This window comes from Tympanuchus pallidicinctus, unplaced genomic scaffold (assembly GCF_026119805.1).
Source record: "Tympanuchus pallidicinctus isolate F22 unplaced genomic scaffold, pur_lepc_1.0 scaffold22, whole genome shotgun sequence".
Classification (NCBI taxonomy): Eukaryota; Metazoa; Chordata; class Aves; order Galliformes; family Phasianidae; genus Tympanuchus; species Tympanuchus pallidicinctus.
This window is the reverse complement of record NW_026294739.1, coordinates 21390942-21411998: the sequence shown is the minus strand read 5'-3', so window position 1 is coordinate 21411998 and position 21057 is coordinate 21390942. Positions and strand designations below refer to the sequence as shown.

Genomic DNA, 21057 nt, shown 5'->3' with positions numbered 1-21057 from the left:
GCACATAACAGAGTGAGACGGTGGAGCAGAGCAACAGCAGCACAGCACTCATCTTCAGCGCCTTCTGAACACACAAAAAGACACGCTCAGTACAATACTGTTGCAAGATTTAATGTTTATTTCCCCAAGACAGCCTAGCCTGCACTCTACTTGGATAAATTTCACAAGCTAGTTTCCGCTGCTTCTAGTTTTAAACTTTAACCATGTTTCTGATGACAAGGAATGCTGCAAAAATACTCTAGTCCAACAAAGAGTTATGATCACAAAATAATCTTTATCCATTCTACAGTGTTTCAGAATTACCAGTTGATTTTAAAACACAAGGTAGATATAGATGCTAATGGTGGCTAATCTGGTATGTTTTATTATAGCAAACTGTTGTTCATGCAACACTTGTGCTCAAAGGGGAAGGCACAGCATTTCCTACAATGAGCCACCTTATAAAGAGTTCATTTTGTACAAATTTGTAACATCTCCTTGAATTTAGTGTGCAGAACCTCAAAACTGAGGCATTACTCCAATTATAAAAACACTTGCATCGCTTTTGTGCAAGTTTTAAAAATACAAAGTTCTCTCTAAAGTGGCTCAAAATAGATTGTTCATGGCTGCCTACATCTAAGATAAAAAGAGTCTAAAACAATTGGATTAGGCATATTAAAGGTGTTCAAACCATGACTTGATTTGTACATCTATTCACACCTCTTTTTCGGTCTTTATTCGGCAGTACATATGCACCAAATTCCATTTTTAGAAGTTTCCATATCATTTTCATAGAAAACAAAGTTTGAAAACAAGTAACATTGAAACACAGCACGGTATTCTACCACAACGGAAACATTTGGTTACAGGACTCAACAAAATCTAAAAATGAACTATGCTGTAGATTACCACATGCAAAGGTCTTCATGTTATCTTTGAAAATGAAAAGGATGAGATTTTATTACCACATTTTACTGCTTTCTACTATTATGGTAACTTGTGTACTGCAACACAGTCTATTTGAAGGGAAATGTATGATCTTTTTCATGCAAAAAATCTACAAATTAGTTTTGATGATATGGAAAGCTTTTCATAACATCAAACATTCATCTGGTGCAAATGCACAGGGAAGCCTTCCTGAAACTCTGACTTTACAAACAACTAATAAGCCATACAGGAAAGAACTTAAAAATAACTGAAAGAAAAATAAGGAGGGGGAAAAAAAAAAAAAAAAAAAAAAGAAAAGAAAAAAGAAACACAGGCTGCAGGAGTAAACCAGAGTCTGCTGCTAAACCGGTCTTGGTTTTGTGTCCAGTGTAAGTTAACACTTATGAACTCATTTTGATGATTTACTAGGTTTTATTATCAGCCCCCTGAAGGCGAATCAAGCTTGCATGCGTTCACATACAGCATCACAACCATACTCTCGTACACACGCCACTCCAGGACTAGGAGTCTGCTTCATGACTGAAGAGCCCCGTATTGGAAACAAGTCTGGCTCCCAGCATCGAGTCCAGACATTCATTCAATGCTGTCCATTCACACGGTGCTTCATAGCAAGGCCTGGGCTCATTCTCCTTGGACTTATATGGGCATCCTATTCTCTTATGCTTACAAGGCTTGATGATGGTAGTACTGCATTTCCCCCCAATTGCTCTAGTAAGTCATTGTTCCTTCTCAGGCACTGAAGATCTTTGACCTGTAGCCCTTTTTCTTTGAACAATCTAAATAAGCATTCAGTGTGAAGTTTTTCATTACATTTTGCCACTCATTCTCACTCGCACCCACTCGCCATCTTGACTTCATTTGGGCTTTTCTGTGATTCCAAATGAAATCTTCACATTTTCTTTCCCGATTTAATGCAGCAGCGGATCCCATGAGCCAAGATTGATGGATCAAACCTTTTTTTTGTTTTTATTCAGTGCTGCATTGTACCTAACTTCCAAAACACCACTCTAAAACTGGAACCCTTCTGCTGGTACATTGGCAGATGAATTGAAACCAAATGTTCCGCCTTGTATTGCTTCTGGTACAAGGCTAGGATCTTCATCAATCTGCAAGAGAACAAGAATATAATAAGAAGGAACAGAAAGACAGGCTCACTGAAGTAACAAACTGTCACTCCAGCTATCCCCTTCATTGCATTTTCTTGCAACCTTCTCCCCCAACCAGGGAGTGCTATTATGATGAAATAATTTAACCTGAAATGCTTCAGATTTAGCAGATACACTTCATGGCACCTGGTACTCTCATTTTTAAAAGTTTCCACTCTGCAGAATACTGGAAAGCATTCTGCTGGCCACATACCATGCTTATTTGACAGCTTATGAAGTGTCACTGGTCCTAGAAAGAGGCCAGTAATACTTAAAGAGCGAGCTGAAATAGCAGTTTCAGCTTAAGTAGGTAGCACACAGGTTGCTAAATTGGCAACGTATTAAATTCCAAGTCTTGCTATATACACAGAATCTGAGCTCCTAAAAAGGACCTATTGCTTACATTTAAAAACAGACTGGCATAAAAAAAAAAGGAACCTTAAATGTAGGTAACGTTTGCATGTTCTACAGTTCAACCATTTCTGCAATTATGTGCTCCCCAGATCCGTCTAATCAAGTAGAAAACCTTCACTGCATGAAGCAGACTGACATTATATCTCCTTTATGCATAGGGAGCATCTTTTATAATTTGAATTGCATAGAAATCTAATACCTTTGTTTGATTTACACTGCATGTTTAAACTGAAAGTGACATTCCTGATCAGCATGTTTTCACTTTCATTTGATGCACACGTACCCACCTCTGAAATTATCAGAACATTCAAAACGTTTTTCTTATTAAGCAGAATCTTGAACTTAATACTCCCAGTCAGCAAGTAGGTTAGCAGATGTGAAATAGCAAACTTGGAAGCTGACAGCTAGAAGAACTACTAGTTCTTCTAACCCTAACCCTAGCCTAGTGTTTCATTCCCTACAGATAAGGCTTACATTAGGTATCAGACCTTTAGGCACTTCATCATGAACAACAGAAGATATGCAGCAGGTTCATATAAGGGCTCATTCTTCACTGAATCTGAAGTTTACTATGAAGTTTTGGAGATCTAACAGACTCCAAAACCAAAGGGTTGGTTTCTAACAGAAGGGTTGGTGATAATAATAAACAAAACGTGCAGAACCTTAACAGTGCAGAAAGGTGTTAAGATAAACAAGCAACCCACTGAGCAGTGCTCTCCAGTAGCACGGTTGCAGAACATGACATATCCTGAATGGTGATGAGTCAGCCAAGCCTTCAGACTTCAAAACCCATTTAAATAGTTTCCTCTATGCTCCTTATCTCATTGAAGGTGACATGTAAGCAAAACCAAGCACAATACCCCTATGTTTATCACATTGTTGAAGAGCACATCAAAACTTAAGCAACTAGTCCATGCTATTGCCACTATGACTATTACAGTGCTATGATATTTTAGGTGCCAGTGGACATTCTATGCTTCTCTTAGACTACACACAAGGCAAGTTTTTCAGAATCCATAATCATAAGGCACAAGATCTATGCAAGCACACCAACCTTTCATATAATACAAGACCAACTTAAGGCCAGAGCAGCTCACATGCAGTGACTATTTCTGCAATCTGTGTGACTGCACCACTCAGGAATACAGATCAGGACAATGCCTGTTGCTTTAAACAGATGAAGAATTTCAAAAGCTGGAAAACTCTACTTATTGCCTACAAACAACTATTCAGAAAGGCTGTGACATCAAGTTAAAATTTTATAAGCCTTTTAGTGTGAATGCCCTGAAATAATTCTGCATATTTGGCTTAGAAACGTGCAACAGTACCCTAAATGCACATCAGTCAATTGGATAGACTAAAAAATCCACATGGAAAACAACCCAACAAACGCCAGGCTTTGGAGCTGCTGCCTCCCTCCTGAATCACATTTATGAAAGAAAACAAATGATTACAAAGGCAGGTGTCAGAACTGTAACACACTTACATCATCTGAAGAGAAGAACTGATCAATGATCTCATAAGCCAGTTTGTAGATGTCTTCATTTTCATGATTTTGTAGCTGTTCAATTTTCTCCAGGCCTACACAAAAGATGCAGTCAAATTAAAATACTAAGTTGAAGTAAAATTACCTCCCTCACTCTCCTTAAAGTCTCATCATACAAAATCATTAAAAACAAACCCAGATATAAAGTAAAACTCAATAAGAAGCTGTTAAACCCACCTGACGTGCTTAGGCATAAAAGCTTTAGAGACTGGACAAGATGTACTAGAGGTTTTGGAACACACACCACAGGACCAGAAAAGGTCATAGAGAAGGCCAGTTCCAGGAGTTATGGTGATCCTTCTCTTCCCACTTGGAGTGGTTAGGCCAGTCTTTGGAAATAAGGGCAGAGATGGGGGCACTGAGCAGTGCTTTGTACCCTCAGTTCACAGCTGCAGCCACAACCCATGACATTCCAAACCACATGCACGCTCTTGGTAGCACACGTGCCATTGCTTACTGATCTGCAGCTTGACTATATACACCAACCAGCTCCTGGATACAATTTTTTGGCAGACACGAGTGAAGCATGCATCTGTGTTTTTAATGTTCTGACCAGCAGAGCTTCAGGCATGAACGCCTCTTCTCCCTCCTGCCACTCTCACTGAATTAAGCTTTCTCCCTCTATCGAGTTTTTGTGTTTTAAAATTCACTCCATGCTCATGATATCTCAGTTTTCACTCGTGCTCAAGCTTAGTATCACTGTTCTTTCACCCTGGAAGATTTTCAGTCAACTTAAATAGCAACCAGCACACAGGAAGTCTGAAAGCCATTAAGAAAATAAAGCTGTATTTCTGCAACTTGTGTGCCCTTATTATTTTATTCCCCCCTTAAAAAGAAAGAAAAACACCCAAACACACGTATGATTAAGGTAAGCAAGTTATCCACACATTTACAGGTAATTTGTCAAGTACACTGCATGAGTAGAATAACTGATGCCTAATGAACTTGACTGCCATATGCCAATTCCTCCATGTTTTACTTGATCATGAACTTAAACAGACACAAAAAGATGATGTTTCTTAAAATAAATAAATAGATTTGCTTAAAACATCTGTGCCAACACAGGGCCCACAGCACACACACAGGGCAGGAGGCTCAACAAACAATGTTTTTAAAACAGTCTAAAAACAACTCAACTTCATACCTCCGCACTCCTCAATAAGATTGGCTATGGTTTCTGCTTCATCTTCAGCCATTTTTAATATATTACTTAGTCCATCCAGAACCACTTGCACAACTTGTGCATCTTTTACTGTTAGCAAATTGCAAAAGGGAGGAATTACGTTTTGTTGAATTAAGTATGCCACCTAAGGATAAAAAAGGAAAAGGCAGTGATCTCAACAGCGCGACAAAGCACCACAAGCACAAACAGCCAAATGTAAGGCAGTCAGAACACTCAAAGTTACCCATCAGGGCAAAAGCAGTCTGTAGAAGACACATCTCATTGGTTTTTTAGTTTATAGCATAGCAGAGTAAACATGAACTATGTTAAAAATATGTTTCGAAAGGAAGACTGCTTAAACAAATGGCAGATACTGTAAATTTCTCAGCAATACAAAAGGGTCTGAACTTCATGTTCAAACGACACAATTTTATATTCTGAGTTAACAAGAAAGTCTTGTAACATAGCTAACATTTTTATCCAAAAAATGGTAAAAAGATACTAATGCTGAATGATCAAGATCCTTATCAGAGTGTTACTCATAGCTATGAGGCTATCCTAACAGAGGGGCCTCCACCCAACTCCCCACTGATACGGCCATTCCAAAACCAGAACCTAAGCTCACTCCTAAATCTCTTGTGGAAAAGGAAAAAAATGACTTAAGCAAAGAATAATCTGGATATTCATAATCCTGCCACAGGATTTATGTCTGCTCATCAGGTTTGACTCACTTGGTCTTTTCTTCCGCTGATTGTTAAATTGCTTATTGCCCAAGCAGCTTCTTTCTGAGTACCAAAGTCACCCTAAAATACAACAGCAAATAGAAATTACATCAGATAAGAACTGGAATTATTACATTCTAGTCAAAGCTTTAATTTGCTACTCTTTATTCTGCATGGTAACATCATCTCTTCCACTAGAAACCTGCTGCACTGAAGCATTCGTTTCTGACATTCTTTATCAGTAGTTGTCATGTTGCAGCAAGAGATAAGTGGGAGTGTTTGTTTTGATAAACATGTGCTGTGTGCACTGTGCATGGCACACAGCGTAACTGCCTGCCTCTGAAGTTAGCCAAGAAGTTTTCTTACTAAGTTTGAAAACCAGAAAGGTTTGCCCCTCACTCTTTTCTCAGTGACCTCACTGAGATCATGATTCTCATGGTGGGTTTGAACTATTTGTAAACAGATATTTATTACTTAGGGGAAAAAAGTATTTCTTCAGTTAAGACTCATTCCATCTTCATCTTGACTACAAGCAAGGTTGGTGTTTCTGGCTTCTACTGCCATAAAGCAGCACATCTGTATACAGCAAGTTGCCATTTCTGAAGCAGAGCTCAGAAATACACTCTACGACTACTTCATATATCCACTTAATTTTTGTTGATACAGTTTTAATTGTTTAAAAAGATAGGACACCCCTATTCCATACCCTTAACCTTTGGCAAAGCATTGGGAACTACTTCACAGCCCTCCATCCGCATGTATTAATTTTACATACAGGCAAGAATTTCTGCCCCCACTCTTTAGAAAGACAACAGAAATTAACAAGACTAAAAGAACTGAGAACAGGGGGGATTTGCTTCTTTCTCCAGTACATTCAACATGCATTTTTGTACAGTTCTTCACAAAGTACTATCCAAAACAGTAACACATATCTTGCAACATATTAGAAGTGCCCAAAGTTTATCACCCCCTCTTCCCCATCCCCAAGTTTACAGTATGCTGTAAAACATGAAGCAAGAAATTCAGTGTCATTTTCCCCACTTAATGAAATTAACTGTTAAATCCTTCTTATTATCTCACCTTATCTAGAAGATGTATTATCATTGGAACAAGGTTTGCATCTATTACTGCCTGAACTTGCTGCTGATTTCCTGCAGTGATGTTAGATAGAAACCACACTGCTTCCTGCAAAATAAAAGGTTTTGAGAAATTAATTCAAACTGTATTCTGTATTTTATTTCCATCAGCAAGATTTTACATTCACAGAATCATAATCAAACAGTTTGGGCTGGAAGGCACCTTTAAGACCACCTAGATCCAAGCCTCCTGCTATAAGCAGGGACACTTCCCTCTAGGCAAGGTTGCTCACAGCCCCATTCAGCCTGGCCCTGAATGCTTCCAGGAAGCAGGCATTCACAACCTCAGTGTTCCACCTGTTCCAGTGCTTCACCGCACTCACAGCAAAGAATTTCTTCCTAGTATCTAGCCTACAACTTCCCTCTTTCAGTTCAAAACCATTTCCCCTCATCCTGTCACCACCTGCCTTTACACAGTCCCTCCCCAGCTTTCCTATAGCCCCTTTCAGGCACTGGAAGGCCACTATAAGGTTGTCCCAGAGCCTTCTCCTCCCCAGGCTGCAGAGCCCCAGCCCAATGTGTCCCCACAGAGGAGGTGCTCCAGCCCTCTGATCATCTTTGTGGCCCTCCTCTGGGCCTCCTCCAACAGCTCAACTTATTGTCCAGAAAATCATGCTAAATACAATTTCCCAATTTCTATACTTAAAAGTTCAACTGAGTCTCTTGGATCAGATCACAGGATCATTTTCATTAATGAACCTGTTAGAGATTTAAGATGCCTAGGCTTGTCTTGGTGAGCTTGTCTTGGGCTTTAATCATTGGCAATGTTGGAAAGTAGGACCCCAGAATTTAACAACATGCCTCAGATGCACTCCGGAATCAGCACTTCATTATCAGTGCCCCCATTTAAAGCCTTCTCTATACAAGCATGCATGCACACACACCCCTCCCCCATCCTCCCACCCCATTTGATCTGTTCCTCACACACAATCCATTCAAAGAGACATCCAATTATCTCCATTTCATCACTTCCAAGAGAGTCAGTTTAATTAAAATGACATTTCACATATCAATAACCCTAACATTTATGTCACTCGCCAAAATTACAAGATAAAGCATTAATTTCATAGGAATCATAGGAATTCATTTAGATGAATCAGAAAACAACCATTCTTTGTCAGGAACAAGTTTTAGTTCCTTAAGAGATTTTTCTGTGGTTGTTAAATTCAAGAGGGGAAAAAAAAAGAAAAGTCATCATCCATTTTGTTGTAAAGCTGGCATTTTGTAATTAGTCATTACTCAAATCTCTACCACGCTACATTATGTGGATTCCAAAACAGCTGAACCAAATATAAGGGCTGTATCAATCAAACACAAACTGTGCAATTACATACCTTATTAATTTTTTCTTTGGGATGTGTCAGAAGTGCTGGAAAATGTGAAAGGGCTTCACAATTCAGAACTACCTGTGTCTGTTCATCAGTACCAGTGACAATGTTTCCTACCGCTCTCAGCGCAGCAGTCTGAAACAAAACACTTTCAGTTCTTGCAAACAAAACATTTCCTTTAAGCAGAAAGAGCAAAGATTTTTCTAACTGAGCATATGCTACAGCTTCAAACAGTTAAAGAGGCAAACTATGTTATGTTAATGATGTACCATATAGGAAAAAGTACTCTTTAAAGTTCATCATGGACTATAAAAAGAAATTAGCTGCTCTCTCTAGCATTGCATCTTGAGCAACACTTAAAAAAAGTTAGCTGAACTCACTTGCACTTTCACTTCTTGATGACTGAGAAGAGGAACCAAATGAGGGACTATTCCGGAGTCTATCACCATCTGGATCTGTTCATTGCCAGCATCCGTTAGATATGAGAGAGCCCAGACTGTATCTACCAATATCTAACAAAAAAAAAACACATTCATTTGTAGTTACCACAGAGGTATATCATTAAAAACAAAGAACTGATGTAACACAGCAGATTCTTGTCCATAACCTACTTCGTTTGATAAACTTAATGCTTTCCGGTCTATGGAAGTCTAAAATAGTTCAAACATTGTAGTGAAGCACTGTTGCCATTAACTTTACCAACTCAGCTACAACTTCACTAAAGAACAATTCTTAACTCCGATTTCTGTTTAGGCAAAAAGCTGACCTATAATTTTAGGGAAGTCAGTCACTTATTTTACTACAAAACAACCTATGCTTGTATTTCACCTCTGATGCAATGTAATACCTGCTAACATGCTCACATTTTCTTCTTATTTACACAGATTTTTGTTATGGTTTCAAGCTTAAGTGGAAGTCATAAAAACCCAACATTTATGTGTTACCAGATGCTTACAGAAAATCAAGTCAAATTTGATTTTGTATCAGGACGAACTTCACGAATGGATAAAAGCTGATTCTCTTCAAGTACATTCAAGTAAAGACTTATAGAGAGAGAAATACAAGGCAAAAATCCTAACTGCTGCTTAAAATCAAATATGATAATAAGATTACCACAGGGTGATAGATTTATTCATTTTATAAAGAGCTACTTAAGTATGGTAAGCTTTATGCTTCAGCTAAAAAGCTGTACCAGAACACAAAACTATTTCAAAGCAGAATTACTTACATTTACATCTGTGTGGTGAATTAAAACACAGAGGGCTGGAAGGATCTAAAGAGAAAAAAGAATCATTTCACTGTTACTTTTAAGGCATTCAGATACTCAGCTTTGCCTTAATTACAGGGAGCAATTCAGTCACCTCCTGAATGGTTTCCATTGGTGGAGGAGGATCTTTGTGACGGCACAAGTTGACCATGACCCAAGTAACGTTTCTTAAGAAGGTTATGGGAATAGATGGGCTGATGAAGGACAGCAGTGGTTTCACTACTCCAAGGCTAATAACATAATCTCTACACTGGGGTCCATCACCTGGTAAAAATATCAAGAGAGAGAAAGCAAAGGTCATCCCACTCAATTCACAGAAAGGTAATGCCACAACTGGTCACCTTAATCTAAAAACACACTCCAAATTCCTAGTGGTAATCTTCAAGACTCTGTATGAGTGGACAAGAACAGTTTACGTGCGTCCTGTTGTTTGGAAAACAAGTCTGTACCACTGGTTCTGCATACATCCAACAAAAGCACAGCTAAATTTGATTCATCATGGCTACTCAATAAATCACATTGGATCCAGTCAGACTTCAGCATCCATGCTTACGAGTCATTCTAACTTCCAGACATTCAAAATTCAAACTGAAAATGCATACAAAATTTAAGGCACAGGCATGTGGCTCAACAGCCTGCTTTTCATGTCTTCCTTTCTCTCTTGAGCAGGGGAGTGATGTTTCTCACTTTCCAATCACCAGGGACTTTGCCTTACAGCCATGCTTTTCCAGATGTGCTGAGAGTGGCTTGGCCACCACACCAGCCAGCCCCTCCAGAACCCCAGGACACATGTCATCTGGTCCCACAGATACATACACACGTGGCATCATGAGCTGGTCTTGGAACTGCTCCACTCTTATACTAGGATAGATTTTGCTTCCTTAAACCCACTCTTAGATGTTCAGGGACATACAAGCATACAGTACATTTCAGGCAGTTACAAAATCAAGCTTTTTATTGGCTTGCTTCTTAAGACCTGGCATTTCTAAAATGTCAGACGGAAGAAGCCTCAGTATGTCAGAAATCACAACTTCAAGCACTGTAATGGATTGGATGCCATCTACAAGCACTGGCTAAAGCCTGCACACAAAAAGTCAAATTAAAGACTGAATGATCACAACTTGTCTACTACTCAATATAAATTGTGAGCTCAGGCCATATTTCAAAACCCAATGCAAAACAGTTTTCATTTTAACAATCTACATGCCTGTTGGACAATAACTGCTCTTTTCCTGTATCTGCAAAGAAATGCTTTGGGGTGTACACCCCAGATGCATGACAGAGAAAACAGGAAAGAGTTAAGAACAGAGTGACTGCTAACAAAGGCTGCTTACTGTCCTACAGCTGAACATCTCAGAGTTCTGATGTAAAATGCTACCTAGTTTATTCGTTCATTTTCAAAAGGAACTCAGCAATTTTTAGTGGCAGGAGTAACACAAACCTATGATATTGCCTAAAGCCCACACAGCTTGTTCACAAACATTTTGGTGAGGTGAATGCAGCAGTCTCAGAAAAAGTGGTACAGCATCTGAAAAACACAAACAAAACACCATGCAGTTGTTAAGGAATACGTATCTGAAAAGACAAAATTACTTAACTCAAAGTTTCATAAGACTTTCTTCTCGTGGTTGAGTGTTGGTCAAAGCTTTACCAGCTTCCCAGATGATACTGAAGTAAAACACTGTAACAATTCTTCCTTTATTACTTGTTCTTATTGAGCTTGCAACTCTTAAAATAACCTGACATTTAATTTGCTTTAAGTCTCACAAAATTACCAAGGCTTGTCAGAACTCCAAGCTGAGTTACACTCATTATACACAGAAATCCAGCACTAACTTTTTTTAAACAGAACTAATTGCAGAAGTACTAACCGTGCAGCCAACCTCATCCAGTCAAGTTAGCCAACTTAAATCAATAGATTATTGATCAGCAATGCAGTAACAGGGATGTGGAATAGATCTGCTGCAATCTTAAACACTGTCCTCCTACCACATCACTACTAGTAGTCAAGTATGCACCAGTTGCTAACCAGAAATCCACCCAGCCACTTAACAGCCAAGATGGTGCTAAGAAATAGGAAATAGGTATATTTTTTAAATATAAAACAAATAACATACAAGCTGCAAGAAGCCTGTAACTGTTTAGCACTAAAAAATGAAAAAGAAACAATCTACTTCAATGGCTGAAGTGAAACAGTTACAGAAAACACAAAACATTGACATTTCATGGTTTAAACCACACTGCACATTTGAGAAGCTGCATACTTACTACACTGAATAAAGTACCAAGTAGCACTAAAAGAGCCAATACATGATTGCAATGTTGGGGAAAACAAAATCAAGTATAATTCTGTCTTTTCATTTCTGGAAACATTGTATACTTCATGGTATCAGCAGCACTGCAATACGATACTGTTTCTACTATTAAGGACAACAGCATCTCACATACTGTAATTCCTGTGGATTTCTTCCTTGGATTTTAGGCAAAGTCAGTATGTTAGGTTCCTTCAGGGTCTCAGGAAGCTCTGCAGACACTTCTATTTAGCTTTTTCTTTATAAAAAAGAACTTAAGCCACATTTCAAACACAGAAGATAGACTGCTTTATAACTCAGATTCCAAGTACAAGACAAATTCCTTCCCAAACTTCAGGCTCCTCAAATCACAAAGGCTAGTGCTTTTTCTTCAGCTCAAGTTAGGAAAAGCTTCATGAGATGCATTCTCTAGACTTGGTTCACACTTTTCTTCTCTCTTTGCAATTACATGGGAAATTCCCCCATGGGAGACTTTTTTTTTTTAAATTATGTTTGAGAACTGAAAACCAGCAGATATCAACTCTGCTAAAATAGTGTGAGTTCCCAGAAGAGATTACTCACCATCAGGAAACCCAACTGAATTTAAAAATCTGAGAAAATGAAGAACAAAAGCAGATGTGCACTTCAACTGATGCTGCTTGCCAGAGAAGAAGTAGAACTTCTGGCAGGAGACTTCATGGACAGGTCCTTCAGCGACGGGCCTGTGATTGACAACTCAATTTCAACCTGGCTATCGCATGAAAGGACCAACCCTATCACACGTGGACTGGTGAACATGCTTGAGATACAGAGAAACAGGAGTGTGGATGCGATGCTCTTTACACTACCGTTTAAATCTTGTTTTTGTGGAAGCTATGGTGCATGCTTTATCAACCACCAAATAGTACTGGACTTACTAGATTGAACTACGGCCTGCGTTTGTTCAGAGGTTCCAGATGCAATGTTTGTCAAAGCCCACGCAGCTTCAAACTGTAAAGAAGGACTAGAGAAATAAAAAAACATATTGTAACATGAGTTTTCAGTCAGAACTCACAGGCACATTAGCGAAACACTAGGAACTCCCCCAGCAATACTTGGATTTGTAGAAATACTTACTTGTCATCTCTTTCAAGACAGTGCACTAAAATAGGTAATATTCCTGATTTTATTAGATCATCAATTGGTGGATTGCGATCACTGGAAAGCAGTTTTCTGTGTAAGAAAATAACAAAATGCAAAAGTCAACAATCACAGAATGAGAAGTGAGGACTAGAAAGGGTCACTGACTGTCATCTAGTCCAACATCCTGCTCAAAGTGCTCTTATCATCAGGTCAGTCATTAAGGATCTGCTTTTTTAAATCAATAAGTGACATACCTTCCTTACTTAAGCCAGAATACACACTGTCTGAATTCAACTGCGTGGTTGAATGAAAGAATGAAAGCAGAACATGTGAGAGAAGTGTCTTCTTACCTTGCAGCTTGCACAGCACTTAACTGTATACCCTGGTTGTCACTTGAAGCATTCTAAAATAAGAGAAAATTCAGACTTTTCACATTTGTCAACATAATATAAATAATGTGAGAACAACAACTATCATTATTATTATTATTTTTACCTGTACTATTGCTTCCAAAGAAGTGTTTTGCTAGGAAAAAAAGATACAAGAGCAGTTAGAAATTAGCCACCTCTGAAGAAAAAAAAAAACACATGGTTTAGAGTTAATTCTTACCACTCTGAAGTCCCCATCTATATCAGAATCTTCACAGATATCTTCATGGGGAACATTTCTTCTCTTTAGAAGATGCTCGTCTCTTTTGTTCTTAAAAACACGTTAATAAGAAATTAGATTTAGGGGACATGTGGGCTGTTAAGAAATGATTTTTTAAACCAGCATCTTAAGTGTGTCTTCACTGAGACTATTAAAAGTTCCAATACTCAGAAGTTAGTAACTGCTGCAGAGGGAAGCACGCTTTGGAAATCACTTTTTATAAGTAAAAACGCCATCTAGTTTCAGCACTAGCAGTAACTGCACTTCTTCTAGAAGTTTCATATGTACATCCATCAATACTGACACTGCAACTTAACTGTTAATATTTGTAACACCACCAGGCCATTCCCCTGAAGTTAGATTTTCTGAAGTAATTCAAGCTATAATTTGAGAGAGAAGTCAACTTATTTCCAAAAATTCTCAACAGCTGTATCTTCACACACATCCTTGTGTGTTAAACTGCTGCTCTGGGAAAGAAAATAGCTCCATACCCACAGCAATGACAAAGGGGCCTCACAGGTATAAAAGAATTACAGAGTGGCCTGGGTTGCAAAGGAGCACAGTGTTCATCCAGTCCCAACCCTCTGCTGTGTGCAGGTCACCAACCAGCAGCCCAGGCTGCCCAGAGCCACATCCAGCCTGGCCTTGGATGCCTGCAGGGATGGGGCACCCACAGCCTCCTTGGGCAACCTGTGCCAGTGCCTCACCACCCTCTGATGAAAAACTTCCTCCTCATATCCAACCTAAACCTCCCCTGTCTCAGTTTAAAACCATTCCTCCTTGTCCTTGCCAAAAATGGTAAGCCTTTCAAAATCTTCAAAATTAAAAAACTTGCTGCAGGAACAAGAGCCATCCTTCTAAGACTACAAATTAAACTTCATTTTTAAATGCGAGACTTCTAGTACTGGGAATGGTAACCAGAGCTTTCTTCTAAACCAAGATACCTCCACAGAATTAGTAAGGATTAACAGTTGAAGCATGGTGTTCCCTGCGAACTGCAGAGTTACACACAAGCATTTTATCTACTTAAAAGTAACCAGCATCACCAAGTTCCCTTCAGTAAGAAGTTAATACTAGTTTATCTCACCTTTCTTAACTCAACGACAACTTCATTCCTTTGTCTTCTCATAGTCTGAAAAGAATCAAAACAGAAGTACATTATGATCTGGACCTGGGTTAAGTGATTTTTGCCCGACTATTTTCAACTTCATGCACTTTGAATAGTACTTATACACACCAGATTTCATTTTCGCTATAGGAGCAGAAATCCAACAGGAGATGAAGTAACCAAAGTGAGGAACAAACAAGCACCTTGAAGAGCAATATCAGATGATGCTGTTTGTAAAACATAACAGTGCCACAGCAAGCTAACAGAGAGTAGACTGGGATTGCCTGATATTTACAACTCTTTCTCAATTCAAGATTACTTGTTGCTTTTTCCCCTCCACTAAAAGAATACCCACATCACCAGAATACATGAGGCCAAAACCCTGAGCCAGCAGTTGCCACTTCTGTACTCAGCACTGACCTCCCTCCAGGCTTAGGCAAAGGGAACGTGAAAGCCATAAAGCCTCAACCATAACAGTTACCCTGCCTTGGGTAACACATTTATGAATAAGTTCAAATTAAGAGACCTAACAAGCAAAATTGAATTGTCATGTGCAAAACCAAACTACAACTGAGAAAATAACGTTCAACAAAATCCACGTACAACCCTTCATACAGAAAGGACAAACATTCTCCTTATCCTGTCCCATTCAGAGTATTCAGAAAAAGTGTAAATATACAAAAATTCATTCACTTGTGAAAGGTATTAACAAAAAGAAAATAATCTACAGTGATTTTGTCCTGTGCTTCAAAATCTGAATGAGTAACAACAGAACTGCATTTTTACTGTGAATGAAACGTTTCCAGAGAAAGTCTGGAATCCCAGAGCACGAGGGACTGCTTTAACAGTGGATGTGGGGGAAAAAGCAGCCAGGGGAGCTTCTGACCAGCAATAAGGAACAGCTTGGAAGGATTAAAAACCCAACTTTTGGGTATGTAAGTATTTGTATTGAAAGAAACGGACATTAGATCCCAATCAAGCTTTCAGCTCTGGGCAAGGCATCGCACCTTCTCAAAGGAAGGAGTCAAAAGGAAAAGAGGAAAAGAAGCGAGTGGAAAAGAAAGTATGGCCTTGCACTGCTTTGCAGGCAGAAACTTTTGTTGCCGGAGGGCCAAAAATGCATTTTGTCAGGAGAGCAACAGGCAGAGGACAGCAGTGAGGAACACCTGCAGGCCAACGGCTTCCCATTAAATAAAAGGCAAAGCAAAGGAGCGTACCTAATGCAGCTGCAGCACATAGACCTGCCAGGTAAGAGTCACTACCAAATACAAAGTGTCCCACACTAAAAGCACCAAAGCCAGCAGTCAGGAGATGTGCAGATTTTAGCGGATGTTAGCACAACTGGCCAGTCAAAACCACAGTTAATAGAGGAGCTCAGTGCTGCTTACATGCATGGCCTCTTCAACTGTACACCTACAAAAAGTCACATCAACAACACAAGGTCAGCAGCTAGCACACCTGGATGCAGATAAGCTCCATTTCCCTACGATGGGCTCTGCACAGGTGGCCATGGGATGGCAGCCCCAGCAGCTCTGGGCCTCAATGCCTCTGGGTGAAGAGCTGCTGCGTAACATCCAAACTAAACCTCTCCTGTTTGAGCTTTCCCCTTGTCCTAGAGGGAAAAACTGTTGCTAACCAAGGAGATCAGCTATATCATTTCAAAGAGTGAGTGGAAATCTGCATTGCTGGTAAACCAATTGTAAAGGGAAATGAAACCATAAGGGTTTTTAAAAAGCCGGATCGTCACAGCTAACAGCGCCATGACTCGGATGGCAGCACATCCTCATTCAGGAAAAGCACACATGTAACAGAAACAGGGAGAGAAGAGTAGAATTAAAACAGATATTTCGAGCAAAAAAGTCTTGGGCACAACTTCTACAAAGTTTCTTCACTTGGAAAAAATAAAAGTTACGTGTAACGATCAGCCTTCAAAACCCTGTGAACACATCAACACTGCTGGAAAAGGATTATCCCTCCAGAAAATAAAATCACCCAAAAACAAACCCAACAGAAAACTGCCAGCCCCATGGCTTCAGTTTCTCTCTGAAAAGTTTCTCTCAGGTTCTGAAGAGCACCTGAAAGCCAAGGACTCACAGAAGCCTCTGCACAACAGACAAACCACCACTGAAGAGCAGTTGATCAAAGCAGGGCTCCCTCAAGTCACTTCCTATGCAAGCAGTGCTGGGTTGATGAAGAAGCTGTTGTTGGTTCACCTGTCACTGCTCTGCCTTCCAGGAAAGGAAAACACACAAGGATGAGATGAAGTCCATAAGTTTCACAGTACTATCATCAGTGCTGGAAATGGAACAGACTGCTATGATAAACTCAGTAACAGCAACACTCAGATAAACTTGTGTTGTTTGTCAGAAAACATCTCAAAGAGAAGAAATCAGGGTGCACTGCTTTCCTTGGCAGATGGCATCATACAGCTGCATTCTCCAGTGTCACCTTCGGCTCTGAAGAAGCTCTGATGTGATTGTTGAACTGCTCTGAAGCAGTCTCACCTTGCACTAACACAACCATTAGCAAGCAAGCTCAATTTACAAGTTTCTAGAAACCAATTTCTGAATGCTCCTTCCTTGGCAACTGCTCCACTGCATCTTCAGGACGAATTCATCTGGCTCTTTTCATTCACTGGATCCTGCTCCACATCAGAAATCAAGTCATCAAATCTATTTTCATCAACCTACCGCTGCTACCCCTTTTTTCAGTATATTTAGCTGCTAACATTTTTTATCATAAAGGCTATTTTCTGACCATTAATCACCACTGAGCCCTTCAGCTTATCAGTACAATCTTGTGTGAGCTGCAGGATGCTGATATGCTCGTGTTTTCCTCAGCAACGCCCAATACAGAAGTGTTCTATGTCCCACACTCAAGGACAGCTCAGACCCATCAGCCTAGCAGGCACTCACATCCAGAGCTAACATGCCCTCTTCCACTTCTTTCTCCAACCCATGCTTCTCAAGAACTCGACCCTACCACACACACAACTGGAGTAGCATGCCTTCATGCTTTCCTGTTTGCACTTCAGGGGAGGACTGCCATCATGAAATACTACATTTGAGCACTTACTTGCACCCCTACAACAACAGAGGCTAAGAAGGCGGCTCCATACCCACAGCAGCCAGTACAGCCCTCACAGCAATGACAAAGGAGCCTCACAGGTATAGAAGAATCACAGAGTGGCCTGGGTTGAAAAGGAGCACAATGCTCATCCAGTTCCAACCCCCTGCTGTGTGCAGGTAACCAACCAGCAGCCCAGGCTGCCCAGAGCCACATCCAGCCTGGCCTTGAATGCCTGTAGGGATGGGGCATCCACAGCCTCCTTGGCAACCTGTTCCAGTGCATCACAACCTCCTGTGTGAACAACTTCCTCCTAAAAAGGCACTGAACTACAAAAGGAAGGATGAAGTCTTTGGAGCTGTATGCAAGCTCACGTCTGGATTTGGTAAAAATCCAGAACAGTGACTTAGGCCCTCCTTTATCCATTATTTCCCTCCTATACTAATTCTGATTCACCTGCAGACTGCAGCAGTAAAGGCTGCTCTCAAGATCACCCATAAAAATGCTGCAGAGTTTTAAAGCAGACCATCCCCAAAAAAAACACATCTCAGCTTTTTCCACTTTAGAAATATAATGGGAACTCTCCGTCCAAAGAAATACAAGTAATACAAATAATAAAATAAAAAGCAATGACGCCGCACACGCTGCCATTCTGGCTTTTTTCCTGGAGAAGCCGCGTACTCCAACTGAAATGCTTTATAAAAACAAGTCTCTCGCTATGACTTTTAAACAACAAAGCGTCCGAGCTTCCTCACAGAACTGCAAGTCAGCGTAACGGGACCTATTTTTAACCGGGGAGTGAGATTCCTGCGCTCCTTCAGTCACAAACCCCCCCTCGCATCCCGCTCTCTCTGAGGGGCAGCGCGGGGTCCCTCGGACGCGCGGGGCGAAGGCCCCGCGCGTCCGAGGGAGCCCCGCGCTGCCCCTCAGCGTCTCCTCCCCCAAGCGCGCAGCCCAACGGCCGCACCCGAGCGCGCAGCGCGGCCTCTCCCTTCCCCTTCCCTCCCGTCCCTCCCTCGCTGGGCGGGCGGCGCAGGCCGCAGCCCCGCGGCGGGCCCCTCGTCGGCGGATTAAGGAAAGACGCCACACGGCCGTTCCGTCTCTTTCCCGCCGCCATAGCCGGGCGGTTCCTCTCGTACCTCCAGGTCGCGGCCTTTGTTCTTGAAGTTCTTCAGCCGTTGGTTGTCCAGTTTCTCGTTGTCGGCCATGGCGGGGGGGAAGGTGGGAGGGAGCGCGGTTGCTGCTCCTCCGCCGCCTCCTCCTCCTTTTTCTCCTCCCGGACCCGTGGCCCCGGAGCTCGAATCCACCGGAGGCCGCTTTAAGCAGCGGCCGAGTTCTCTCGCCGCGCCGCTGCCGGCCTGCTCGGGGCGGCGCTGCCCCGCTGCCGGGCGCCGAACGTGCCGGGAGCCAGGGACGGTGCGAGAGGGAAGGGGGAGAGGGGGGAGGGGAAAGAGGGGCAGCCTCGCTCTGGGCCGCCCGGCCGCGCCCGCCGATTGGTCGAGGAGCCCGCGCCCGGCGGCCAATGGGAGAAAGGAGGGAGAGGGAGGGAGCTGCGCGGCGCCGTGACGCGCGCGATGACGGAGATCGGGAGGGGGAGGGGAGAGAGAGCGAGCCTTTCCAGGAGCTTCGGCCGCCGCCATTTTGAGTGGCGGGTCGGGGCGACGGGGCGGAGGGGAGGAGCGGGAGGCGGTCGCTCGTCGTCTTGAGGGGAGCGCCGTGGTCGCTGTAACGCCAGACTTGGCAAAAGTCAATTAAACGTTTCTATAATGCAATTCTTCCCCTTGGGGGCTGGTGTGTGTGTCAGAGAGGGCTGCGGTCTCCATGAAGGCGCTATCAGCCCTGCTTCCCCAGGCCTTGGCGGTAGGCGCGGCTGAGGGGGCAGAGGAGGAAGCGGGGCGCGGGGAGCGGTGGGTGCTGCGGCGGCTCCTGTGGGGACGCGGGTAAGCTCCGGTAGAGAATCGGCGCTGTGTGTGCTTAGGGCTCGGCGCCCTCTGCCTGCATCCCTTCTGAGCTCCCCCAGGGATGGGGATCCCAGCTCTGTCAGTGCATCACCCACCTTCTGGAGAAGAAATGTTTCCCAATACCCGACCTAAACCTCCCCTGGCAGAAATAAAGCTACTACCTCTCTTACCAATATTGGCGGACACGAGGTTTCCATAATTGTTAAGAGCTTTCAACATTACACGGGTTTGTTAACTCCTTGCTTCCTTGCAGGATGCTTTATAACGAAAATGTCACCTATGTGTTGCACCAGCTGTTGCAGTTGCAGAAAGTCTTTCCTGGATTTATATTGAGCATAGCAGCGAAGAGAATCGTGGTACCATGAAAATTCCAAGGATGTGTTTTGTTTGAACACAGCTGAGGCTTTCCGTTTACACCAAGTGATGTGGTTCTCTGATACGTCCTTATTATTTTGGTAAATTAGGAGTATAACAACACTGTTTGTTGGAAAGTGGGAGCTGATAAGCTACAGCTTCTTGGCAGTGACTTTTCCAGAAATGCAGAAGAAATCTCCTAATTCTGCAGCTTTTTTGTGACGCGGCTGATCAGATCACAGAAAATTTCTGGGTAGGCAGACAACAAGGATTAAAAGAAGAATAACAATATAAAAAAACCCTTTTTTTTTGTGAATATATTTTGTGAAGATAACAATGTTTTGTTTTCTTCCTTTCAAAGCTTACTTGGTACTGCATGTAACATTTGGACACAACTTTAACTCCTAACAAAATTATGCTGGGAGTGGTACCCAGTACTTCAGTCTCACTAAATATATGAGCATACCTTGTTGTCTACCATCTTCCTCGAAGCCAGCAACAGTAACTCCTGGATGTTGCAGTCTGGTATACAAGAAAGAAATTTTCTGTACTTGTCTATTTGTGTCTTAAGAGGTAATGCACTATTTGAATGAAAGGATTAGCAGGTAAAATATTTTGCCTTACCAAATTGGAAATCTCTCACATTTGCTATGGCTTTTGTTGCACTGAGTTTATTTTGTAGCTCTGTATTTACGTCTGAATGGTTTGAATTAGCTAAAGAGAAACTTCCCTACTTCTGATTTAATTTTCAGGCATGTTTTAAGGCTGCCTCCTCTTGTGGCTGAGGATTGGATTGTATGTTTCACAGAGACATGCAAAATCCTGTATTTTCTTCATTCTCTGTCATCTTTGAAACTGCC

General features: G+C 41.7%; 1 protein-coding gene and 1 non-coding gene across 3 annotated transcripts; both read right to left on the bottom strand.

Annotated features, from left to right (window-relative positions):
* Window positions 1-98: 98 nt before the first annotated feature.
* KPNA4 (karyopherin subunit alpha 4) lies at window positions 99-19319 on the bottom strand. 2 transcript variants are annotated; one of them, XM_052686646.1, is made up of 17 exons: window positions 19022-19319; window positions 14796-14840; window positions 13670-13759; window positions 13556-13585; window positions 13411-13463; window positions 13055-13150; window positions 12856-12941; window positions 11089-11175; window positions 9742-9911; window positions 9609-9653; window positions 8761-8892; window positions 8387-8515; window positions 6997-7101; window positions 5926-5997; window positions 5177-5339; window positions 3973-4067; window positions 99-2033 (listed from the first exon to the last, which is right to left on the bottom strand). In XM_052686646.1, exons 1-17 carry the CDS (start codon window positions 19088-19090, stop codon window positions 1935-1937), a joined length of 1566 nt encoding a protein of 521 aa, XP_052542606.1. In that variant the 5' UTR covers window positions 19091-19319; the 3' UTR covers window positions 99-1934. The 2 variants fall into 2 exon arrangements, with proteins under 2 accessions (XP_052542606.1, XP_052542607.1); XM_052686647.1 differs by lacking the exon at window positions 19022-19319 and adding an exon at window positions 14946-14969.
* LOC128082861 (small Cajal body-specific RNA 7) lies at window positions 7716-8026 on the bottom strand. The gene has a single exon (XR_008207882.1). It is a non-coding gene; the product is annotated as a small Cajal body-specific RNA 7 (non-coding RNA).
* Window positions 19320-21057: the final 1738 nt, after the last annotated feature.

What these genes read in the sequence shown, in the direction of transcription:
- KPNA4 (XM_052686646.1), bottom strand. Translation starts at nt 19,090, where the DNA reads ATGGCCGACAACGAGAAACTGGACAACCAACGGCTGAAGAACTTCAAG. An exon ending in TAGATGGGGACTTCAGAGTG is followed by an intron (nt 13,586 to 13,669) that starts GTAAGAATTAAC and finishes TTTTTTTCCTAG; the next exon opens with CAAAACACTTCTTTGGAAGC. An exon ending in TTCACCACACAGATGTAAAT is followed by an intron (nt 8,893 to 9,608) that starts GTAAGTAATTCT and finishes TTTTTTTGTTAG; the next exon opens with ATATTGGTAGATACAGTCTG.